The sequence below is a fragment of the Dioscorea cayenensis genome, chromosome 8 (genome assembly GCF_009730915.1).
Source record: "Dioscorea cayenensis subsp. rotundata cultivar TDr96_F1 chromosome 8, TDr96_F1_v2_PseudoChromosome.rev07_lg8_w22 25.fasta, whole genome shotgun sequence".
NCBI classification, from domain to species: Eukaryota; Viridiplantae; Streptophyta; class Magnoliopsida; order Dioscoreales; family Dioscoreaceae; genus Dioscorea; species Dioscorea cayenensis.
This window is the reverse complement of record NC_052478.1, coordinates 4,116,502-4,127,856: the sequence shown is the minus strand read 5'-3', so window position 1 is coordinate 4,127,856 and position 11,355 is coordinate 4,116,502. Positions and strand designations below refer to the sequence as shown.

Sequence of the window (11,355 nt, the reverse complement as noted above, 5' to 3'; positions counted from 1 at the left end):
TTTTCATTTTAAATTATTATTATTATTGCAAATAACAAAAACATATTAGAGAAGTCATTAACAATTCAAATCTAAATTAAGGAACTAATCATGGTCAATAAAAAGGTTTAATCAAATGATGGCACACAAAAGCCTAGAAAATTAAAGTAAATTGAATTATTAATATCATTAACATTAATTAAGGTTAGAGAGAGCACATAAACTTTTTTGGTTTCCACAAGAAACACATTTGTGATGGCTACCTCAAAGAACATGTCATTGACAACACCTAATCATGTAATTAAACCAGCTAATCACGCAATTAAATACTCTCTGTCATGTTCCTACTTTCTTAATTTTCATTTTCATTGATTTCTTTCTTCTATATATAAGTATAGACATATATATTTACTTATATACCCCTTACAAAATGTAGTGATCTAATCAAGAATTATTTTGATTAAACTTCATAATTATATTAATTTTATGCAAAATAAATATTTTTTTAATTAGAGTGGGTAATTGCATATGTATCCATTGATAGAAGGTATGCCTATGGATCAATATTCAGCTTCGTTTTATTTTTAGAAAAAAAAATGAATTTTTATCTCTTGGATGTATATAAATTTTATAAATTGTTAATTATATAAGCAATAAATAATTTTTTAGTGATATATACACAATTACCCACTTTTACAGGGAAATAAATGTATTTTTTTGTGACTATATATAAAAAATATAATTTAAATATGATATTATTAATTTTCGCATGAGTGAATGTATAATTATGAGGTTATGAGTTACATGAAAAATAATAATATTTTTTTTAAAAAAGAAAAAAATTTAGGCAATATTTTGTCACAATCAAAGGGCCTTGATTCCTGGTATTTAAAAGAATATTACTTGCCCACTAAGGGCCAAAATTAGTATTCTATAACATGCCATTTGTATCATTTCTTATTTTATAAAATTAATACAATATCAACAATTTCTTCCACAAAAAAAAATGAGATAAAGTAAACTAATTATGGTCAAAATTAAGCAACAAAACATTGAAAAATATAAATAATAAATATCTTTTAAAATTCTAATTTATAAAGTCATAAATGTAAACAACATACATTATTATTATATATATATATATTATTATTAAAAAAAAAAGTGGAAAAATTAAGTTAGAAGGCTTTATAAAAATAAAAAGGAAGAAGACAGAGAGGCTCAAAGCTCTTTGGTTGTATTCCCCCATTTGGCTACCAGCTCTCTCTCATCAAACATTCCTTTCTATCAACTCTTTCCATCTCTTTCTCTCTGCCAATCCATCTCACAATTTGGTTTGGTTCTTCTCAAAGTCCAAAGCTTTGTCTCTCCAAGCTCTCATTTTGGGTTGGAGAAAGACCATTCACTCTTCTTCTTCTTCTTCTTCTTCTTCTTGCTGGAAAGCTGGAAAGGGAGTTCATTGCAAGGATGACAGTGGAGGAGAGGAAGGGAGGAAACATGGCGAGGGAATTAGCCCAGAGAGACCAGTTTCCTGTTGGAATGCGTGTCCTCGCCGTCGATGATGATCCCACTTGTTTGAAGATGCTGGAAGGCCTCCTCCGTAGATGCCAGTATCATGGTTGCATACTACTTCACTCTCTTCTTCCCCCCCTTTTTTTTTTCTTGTAATGATGCTTTTAATTGGCGTCAAGTTGCATTCTTTGTGTGGATTCATGGATTTGTTTGCACAATTAGTAATTCTTTGGGATGAAGTTGAAGTCTTTGTGTGCAAGGTTGGAGCTTTTTGGGTTTTGGGGACTTTTTATTGATGTGGAAATTGTGCTTGTTGCAGTGACTATAACTGGACAGGCGGTCATGGCTTTGAAGCTGTTGAGGGAGAACAAGGACAAGTTTGATCTGGTGATCAGTGATGTTCACATGCCAGACATGGATGGATTCAAGCTTTTGGAGCTTGTGGGACTAGAAATGGACCTCCCTGTTATTAGTAAGCTCCTTTTGGTTGCATTTATCATTTATGATTATTCATGAGTTGGTTATCCTTTCCTTTCCCCATTTGTGATTGGGAAGATTGGCTAGTTAGAACTGTGCTGGGTGTTCGATTGATGTTTTCAATTATGGGAAGAGCACAGCTCTTTCTTTTTCTTCTTTTTCTTTTTCATAATTTGATTGTTCTTTTTCTTTGTTGCTTTAGATGTTTGGGCCTTTTGGTAGTTCCTAAATGTGGACATTTGAGTCAAAGGAAATCCTAGAGCATCTTCAATTTTGGAGAAGGATATAGATCTTCTTTTTATGTTCTATAGATGGGTTTTTTAGAATGCCCAGTACCTAGATGTAATATCTTTGATGGTGAATTATGGTGTTAAGCCTATGACTTGTGCTTTGCAGTGATGTCTGCGAATGGTGAGACCTCGGCGGTGATGAAGGGGATAACGCATGGTGCTTGCGACTATCTGTTGAAGCCTGTTCGGTTAGAGGAGCTCAAGAACATATGGCAACATGTTGTTCGGAGGAGGAAAATTGATCCCAAAGATCACACTGGCTTTGATAATGCGGATGACTGTGAGAAGAACAGTGTTGCAAATGCTGAGAGTGGGCAGTGTGCTGTTTCCAGTGGATCATCTGATCGAAATGGAAGGATTAACAGAAAGAGGAAGGATCAGAGTGAAGATGATGAAGATGATCTTGATGAGAACGGTAATGAGAATGAAGATCCATCCTCCCAAAAAAAGCCGAGAGTTGTTTGGTCTGTGGAGCTTCACCGTAAATTTGTTGCTGCTGTTAATCAGCTGGGCATTGAAAGTAAGAATTTCTTTTCGTGATGTAGAATGAAATCTATGAGTTTGTTAGTTTGTTTGTTCATACAAGTGTGAATGATGAAAATTATGCCAGATTTCATGTCTTTCATGTTTTGTCACAGAGGCTGTACCAAAGAGAATACTTGATTTGATGAATGTAGAAAGACTCACAAGAGAAAATGTTGCCAGCCATCTGCAGGCATGAGTTCTATTACTGGTTTATATTTTCTTATCCCAAACTGAGTCGATGTTTCTATTCTGCTCTTGTTGATCATGTCCTTCACCTGAATTAATGCTTTGCATTATCTATATACTTGTGTGTGCATTTGTATTCTTCCCGATCTTCTTCATTGATTATTTGTGTTTCTCTATCTGTGTAACGAGCTGATTATCCTCTGTTTTGACTGCAGAAGTATAGGCTCTACCTGAAAAGACTCAGTGCTGTGGCAAGCCAACAAGCTAACATGGTTGCCGCTTTGGGAGGTAGAGACCCGTCTTATCTACCGATGGGTTCATTGAATGGATTTGGAAACTATCATGCACTTGTGGGGTCTGGCCAGCTACCTGGTCTTACCACTTTCCAACCAAATGGGATTCTGAACAGACCAAACTATACAACTGGATTTGGACTGCGGAACCTTGCTCCATCTGGGATGGTTCAATTTAGCCGTACTCAAAGCGATGTAAGCAGTTCCCTTACTGATCTTGGTAAGATCCAATGTGTTAATCTTCCAGGAAATCCACACGGGAATGTGCTTCAAGGGATGCCTGCATCTTTGGGATTAGACCAATTGCAGCAGCATAAGGTGTCACAGGATGCAAATAAATGTATTTCTGGTGGTTTTTCTGGTACTGGGCTGCCTGGTGTCAACTCCACCAACTCATTCATCACCGTATCTAATGCTCCGCTGTTATTACAATCTCAACAACAGCATGCTCAGTCCAGTGCAGTCAGTAATCAATTTTCTATAAATGTCCCTTCCTTGAGCTCAGACCTATTTGATACAACTGTTGGATCGTCACACTTGTGCGACATCAGTAGATGTAATGATACCTGGCAAGATGCTGTTCCATTAACCAGGCATCCGAATAATAGTTCGTCTGTGGTTGCTCCCTTCAGCAATGGTGGCTTAACTCAAAATACTATGGCAGAGAATGTTACCTCGATGGTGTCACATATGGATGGAAATCATCATGATGCATCTTCCAGCGGTGTTACTGCTGTACCTCTTCATGATTCGTTGGTCGGAACAGACATGCAATTCCAGGCAAGCACCCTTGGTGGTAACATGATGATTACTTCAGCTGGTTCTCTTGAAGACTCCAAGTACTTGAACTTCAGAAGTCTAAGCAAACCTAAGCAAGAATATGAGAATCAAAATCTGGACCACACCCACAAACTCAACCTCCTCGCTGGATCCCCCTTGAGCTCTTCATTGCAGAATCCTTCAGTTATCAGTCTTCCTGAGAATCAAAATTTAAATAACGAACTTTGTGGCGCGAAGACGAAAATGAGTATGATTGATCAGACAAATCCTGGTGCTCTATTTTTCCCACAAAACAGGATTAGTAAGCCCGCTGCTGATGTACTGCTTAAAGAAGAGTATATTTCGGACTTTTCTGGGCTTCAAGGAGGGTTTAGCACGAAAGATTGCATATTGGATGATATAGTGAATGCTGCCATGAAACCGGTAATTTTCCCTTCTAATTCATCAAGTTATAACTAAAGGGTATCATTATTGCTTTGTTTTTATTTTCGTAAATTCTTCTTGGTACATGTGATTTACCATTTTGTTAGACAGCAACTAACATATCTGAATATGGAATACCAATTGAACCACTGGTTTTAGTTGCAAGAGAGGGATCAATACAATTTTTTATAGCTCTTGTTCTTTGACTGTCATCTCTGAGAGTTTAATCTTGAATTACTAATTATTTTGTGTTGACCCTGGTGATATCTTTAAGGAAAACCACAAAAAATTACACAAGTATAAAGGAGAAAAGAAGGTTTGCACATCTTTGTGATGCATTTACAATCACAGGGCTCACAAATTCGTCGTTTTAGAGGATAATGAAGATATATTTCTTTGATAATTTTTTCTGCAAACTTCTAGACAATTTTCCTTGCGTTTTGATACCCTTAGCACGTCTCAATGTCTTTGTATTGTCGTCTACTGACTTTAAGTTTAACTGTTTTATTCAACGTGACATGTCCAAGTAAAATCGACTGGTTTCATGCAGGATCGGGATGATTTTGCATTAATCGACGGTACCATGAGATGTGAAATGTTTTCTCTTGATGCTTGTTTCTGAAAATCTTCGATCCAATGTTCCTTCAGGCAATGCTGAGCAATTATCAACTTCTCGTGGAGTTTGTATCAGTATATACTTAGCTTTTTAATTCGAAGAAAGAATGAAGTCTTGTTTCCTCTACTAGCTTTGTGATCATATATCTTCTCTAGAGTGATTAATGTGGAGTTTTAACTAAAAGTCTCATTTGGGTTGTTCTCTTTTCTTATTTCTTATTTCCTTTTTCTTTTTAAATTAACTTGGAATTATGGATGTAACTGAGTGGAATTAACATCTGTTTTTCTTAGTAATCAGTCAATGTTATGGTCAACTAAGCCTTTTTTTTTTTTTTAACCCTTTGGTTTTTAAAAAATTCATGCTTGTAATTTTGATTTCTTAGAGGGTAGGTTTTTATTAACTGATCATACTTGTTCCAGTAAATTGCTAAATAATAATATATGAAAAGAACTCATTCAAATATATGTGATATTTTTTTATTATGACATATTTATCTTGTGATAAGTGATATAGGGCAATATTCAAACCCTAAATAAGAACCTTCTCTTTTATGGATGTCTATCAAATGACTTGACTACTTCCACTCAATACTTAATAATATATATCCTCACTTCAACACCGACAGGTGAGACACATACTGCCAAAGAACTGAACAGAAGATCTGAAACCCTAACCCTAATGTTTGTATTGCATGAAAAGATTTGAGAATCATGAGAAGGGACAAAGAAAGAAACATAATACAACCATGCACTGAGACAGTCCTGCAAAGCTTTTGAGTTGTAATATGCTTTGTTATGTACTTGTTTGTTTAGGCCCTGCATGTTGGATACAAAGAATCCTCTGCTGTGTGTGTTTGCAGTCAGACATTACTGATTTCTCTTCATGTCTTCTGATGCCCATTCAAATATCATATGTTTCTCTTTCATTATATTTGTTGTCTAATTACAAGAATATACATGGAAAAGATAAACATTGTTATATTATGTTGTAAATGAGAATTCAATTTTGTGAAAAGAAAAAGGTACTCCCAAGGAATATTAGAAGCAAACATTGGAGTAATATTTTATGTTATGCTGCTACTTTTTACTACTGTGGAGAATGTTAACTAACAAAGAAGAGTTACATTGACATTGCTCATCATTATTTACATTCTCACAACTCAACAAATATATTTATATATACAGTCTTTAAATCACTTGACAATGATGAACAAATGAGGAGAGCTTCATTTTAATGTAGCTAATTGCTTATCATGTGCAAAAACCCACCCATGCTTATAACCATGCATGCAAAGCATATATATATGGTAAGTGAAACATGTAGGAATATATATATATATATATATGTAGTTAGATAGGCCATTAATAGGGTGAGGAGGAATACATTCTCCTTTAGCCTTGCACTAATTAAGGCAAATAAGTCCTATTAAGAGCATCCCTCCATTAGTTTAGGGCAAAGGTGAAGGCAAGGGGAGGTTCAAAGGAGGTCACAGAAGAGTTTTTGAGGGCCCTTAATGTTGGCGAAAGATGACAACAAGAAAACAAAATGTTGAACTTCAGTTGCACGCATGCTCATCTTGAAGCCAACCACCCTAACTTTCCTAACCTTTCTCTTTGATGCCTTGATCATTCTCACCACCTTAGTTTAATTGAGAGGTTCCATATGTGTATACATCTACATGAAGAAGTGCTTTTGTTTAGGCTTTTCTCAAGGGAATAGATAGGGATGAAAGACTACAAAAGAGAAGCTTAGGGACCACTAAATAGTCCTAAAGGCAAGAGGACATAGTCACAAAGGAGTGGAGCTTAGCTTCTTGTTGACTATTTTGTTTAACAAAAGAAAGTTGTGTCCTATTTGTTCTCCAACGAGGGTTGTCCCTTTTGTTTTTGTTTTTTTTGTTTTTTGTTTGTGGTGGAATAAAAGTATATGTGATTGGACTATTTATATATACATGATAAATACATGATGTTATTAATTTTTTTAGGAATATATCTAATAATATAATTTTGTGCAAGTTATTTAGATTAGTTGGTACACACTGTTTTTTTTAAAAAATAAATAAACCACAATGCATTAAAAAAAAAAAACAGGGTACAACAACAAAAAAGTACATCCTGTATTGAATGATTGATTTGTAATTATATTATATAAAATTTAGTTAATAGATGAATTTTTGGTATACATTTATATATGTAAGCATTACTAATTTCATTATCTTTTAATAAAAATGAAGGTTATTGTTTTTGTAAGGATAATATAGAATTTTGCTTTTGAATGTATGGATACAAAATTTTTGTTAATAATTAATTATTTCATGGATTGCACAAGGCTAATTAGGGTCCTATATGATATCATTGCCATGATTTGGAAATGTGTGCGCGTTAGTTGCCATATTTTAGCCTGTAGATCCGCGCCATCAATTAAATTGTTGATTGGTTTGATTGATAAATATTGGGCCTTGTTTATAATAAAATTACTTAAAAACATGGTCTGGTTTAATCTGCAAAAGAATTAATACTGATTTAGAATGTTCTAAACTTGTATTATATTACGTACTCATACACGTACTGGAGTTTAGTTATACAATAATTATTATTTGTAAAATGGGATCTTTTTTTATGTAAAACCAACATTTTAAAGTGTTTTTTTTTAAAAAAATTATCATAAAATGTCTTTCTTTGAAAAGTAACAACCACTTGTGCAGATAAAAAGACCATATTGAATAACAAAACATCAAACACAACCTTAAAACATGACAAAAAAAAATAACTTCAAGTGATCGAGCAACATTCCATATTTACCATTTTTTTAACTTTAGCTGAAGTTTGAAGGCAAAGAAATCATTGAATCAACCCTTAAAGTTAAACGTAGTAACTAAAAAATAAAAAGATGAAAAAAAATTTTAAGACCTCAACCCCATAAAAAAAAACTTCATGCGATTAGGCCAAAGTCCAACATTATATGGTGGACCATTTCATGAATAGTAACTCACTATCAAAACAATACAATAATAGCACCCATTCCATGAATCATGAAACATAGTGCACAAAGTCTTTCCTTGTTCTAAGCCATCTAGTTCTCACCATCTCTCTCAAACCTTCAAACCATGGCAACAATGGCAATCAAGCATGATGATTACCAGAAGGTCTCCATCACAAAGACCATCCCAGTTTACCCAAAAGCTCCAGCAAAACATGCCAAGCTCCTTCACCTCTCAAACTTGGACAGAAAGTGTCCAATGCTCATGTACTTGGTGTTCTTTTACAGATCACCATCACCCCACAAAGAGCTGTCAGAAAGCTCTCTTTTCTTCTCCTTAAAAATGGCTTTGGAGGAAGTCTTGTCTTCCTGGTATCCAGCTGCAGGAAGGCTCTTTTTAAACCCATCTACTCAAAAGCTTGATCTTCTTTGCTCTAATTCTGGTGCACTCTTAGTTGAAGCTTCAACTAGAGTTAAGATCTCTGAGCTTGGAGACCTCTCTCAGTACAACTCCTTCATGGAGAACCTTGTTTACAAGCCTCCTCTCTCCACCAGCTTCTCTGAGATGCCCTTAGTTGTTGCACAGGTACATATACTACATATATATACTTCTAATTAATGATCATTATTTCATGCATGTTTGTGATGTGTGTGTGTGTGTGTGTATATTCATGTGCAGGTGACCAGGTTTGGATGTGGAGGGTATGCAGTGGGAGTAGGGACAAGTCACTCCTTGTTTGATGGACCAGCAAGTTATAACTTCTTGAGAGCATGGGCTTGTAAGATGAAAGGAAATAGGGTTGATCATGAAGATGATGATGATGATGAGGAGGAGGAGGAGGAGGAGGAGGATATTGTAGAGCCAGTGCATGAAAGAGGGAGGTTGTTAGTAGGGAAGAAGAGAGGTAAGGAGGTGATGATGATGAGGATTATGGCATTTGAGCATCTTCATCAGTTGATTATGCAAGCTTCAGGATCAATGAAATGCATTAAATAGTGGTAGTCATGAGTTGATGGGTAACATAATTAGAGAAGACCAGTTGACTCTCAGAACCTTTTCTTTGAGTTGTTCCATTGTTGAGAAGCTTAAAATGAAGGTGAGTAGATGTGCCATTGGTGATGCCTCTTGCTCCTCCTTTGAGGTCCTTGCTGCTCATCTTTGGAAGGTATATCTCTACCCCTTAATTTGCTTTGTGTGAAGAGTCGACTGTGAAGTTAATCAAGGGAAGAAACTCTCATGCATATATATGTGTGTGTGTGTGTGATATCATATGCTCAAATATTGTAGCCTGATCTTTGTCAGAGAAACAGCAGATAAGCAAAGCTATAAGCCTTCTTCATGTTGAGTAACCAGTGGAAATATGTACGTGTAGTAATTGGTGTTAGATGAATCACCGATCTGTTAACATATGAACACATGATCTGAATGTGTTACTTGAAGTTTCGACTACTAGACTCATTTCACCTTTTAGTAATATTTGATTTCAGAATTGTTGAAGTGAAAATAAATCCAAATTAAATGACTGTTTTCAAAATTAGAAAATCTACAACCATAACTTAAATTTTATCTTGTACCATATAGTGTGTGTGTGTGTCTGCAAATATTGATTAATCTATGACAATGTTGAAGATCCAACTTTTTACCGTCACTTGAATTAGGTTTCTCTCGTTCTTGTATGTTAGAAAGTTAATTAGTTTGTGCTTAATTTATCTTTTAGTATAATTAATAAAGGTTCAGAATTGATTATGTTTTGAGTTCATAGATCAGTGCAAACTAAATTATTATCTTTTTTGTAAATGCATGAATCACAACTTTACTTCCTAAAGTTTTTCAAGAACTTTTGTGAAAAAAATAAATTAAAATACATCTCTATTAATAATTTCAAAGTTTTTTGCTCTTTTAATGCATGAATCACAACTTTACTTTCTAAAGTTTTTTGCTATAAAAATAAATTAATATGAGCTCTTCTTCTATCTTACCCTAGTAGTGAATTCATGTTTGATAAAAACATTTTTAAGAGCCTCAGCTACTCTTTTTCAACTCAATATTTTGTGAATTAACTACGGTTCACTCTTTGCTATTCAAGCCAATAAATCTTTTTAATCTATCATCATATCCATGCCTTAATTATTATTCTCAATCTATGAACTAATTTTGTCATGCAGGCAAAGAATAAAGCTCTAGGCCTTGCAAAGACCAACAAAATGGTATATTTCCAATTCACTGTTGATGTAAGGGCAAGGATGACACCTCCCCTCCCTAAAGCCTTCACCGGAAATGCTTACGTTCTCGCCTCCATTGCATGCACCGGATCAAAGCTCGAAGGCGAAAGCCTCGCAACCATTGTCGAAAAGATAAAAGACGCAAAACTAGCAATGACCGAGAATTACGTGAAAGCTTACCTTGAAGCACTGGAAGCACCACAGGAGTCTGCACTGCCACCTTTGCCGGAGCTCACCATCGTCTCCGATTGGACTAGAACTCCGTATCACTGCTTCGACATTGGCCTCGGTAATGCAATGTATGCATCTCCAATGCCACCTCCGGTGATGCAAGTGGCTTACTTCATGCAGAGCCCGGAGGAGGAGGGAGGAGTTCATGTGAGGATTGGTTTGGCTCACAAGTATGTTCAAGCCTTTTCTCACTATTTCCTCTCAGTTTAGTGGTAACTAATAATAAAGCTTGCTTACTAGCATGGACGCATGCATGTGTGAACTCTAGAGAGAGATAAACATTTATATACCTATATATATACACGAAGACATAAAGACGTACGTATGGTTTCACGTGTTGAACCATTGACATGAAACTGTGGAGTTGTGGTGTTATCATATTTGTATGTCATATTAATGAGATATTAATGAGATTTGGAGTGTGTGTGGTGATGTTTGCTTTGTTTTGGTTTTTGTGAGTTTGGGTGTAGAGTACTCCAATCTTACACCCAAATCCTAAATCTGGGGTGGGAATTTTGGGTGTAGAGTACTCCAACCCACACCCAAATTTCACCCCAAATTTGGGTGTACACTAGTGCAACCCCAAATTTGGGGTCCCACATGATTTTTTATTTTTTAATTATATTTTTATATTTGTATTGTTTTTATTATTGTATTGAAAAATATAAAATTATTAATCCATTAATATAATTATAAGTAGTTATTTATAATATTAATTTGTGGAACGTGCATTCGGAGTTCTACAAGCAAGATTTGCAATTGTTACAGGACCTGCACGTTTTTGGAGCAAGGATGTATTGAGTGACATAATGAAAACTTGTATTATCATGCATAACATGATAGT

At 35.0% G+C, this 11,355-nt stretch overlaps 2 protein-coding genes across 2 annotated transcripts; both read left to right on the top strand.

The window, feature by feature from the left end:
* The first annotated feature begins 1,209 nt into the window (after positions 1-1,209).
* Positions 1,210-5,371, top strand: LOC120267111 (two-component response regulator ORR22). Its single transcript, XM_039274811.1, has 6 exons — positions 1,210-1,594; positions 1,808-1,960; positions 2,362-2,775; positions 2,894-2,970; positions 3,182-4,462; positions 5,013-5,371. The coding sequence occupies exons 1-6, from the start codon at positions 1,444-1,446 to the stop codon at positions 5,082-5,084; spliced, it is 2,148 nt and encodes a 715-aa protein (XP_039130745.1). The 5' UTR covers positions 1,210-1,443; the 3' UTR covers positions 5,085-5,371.
* A 2,770-nt stretch (positions 5,372-8,141) lies between these two features.
* LOC120267739 (brassinosteroid-related acyltransferase 1) lies at positions 8,142-10,908 on the top strand. Its single transcript, XM_039275418.1, is given in 4 exon segments — positions 8,142-8,643; positions 8,737-9,065; positions 9,067-9,223; positions 10,224-10,908. Coding segments are annotated over 4 exon segments (1,434 nt in total). The 5' UTR covers positions 8,142-8,193; the 3' UTR covers positions 10,722-10,908.
* The last annotated feature ends 447 nt before the right edge of the window (positions 10,909-11,355 follow it).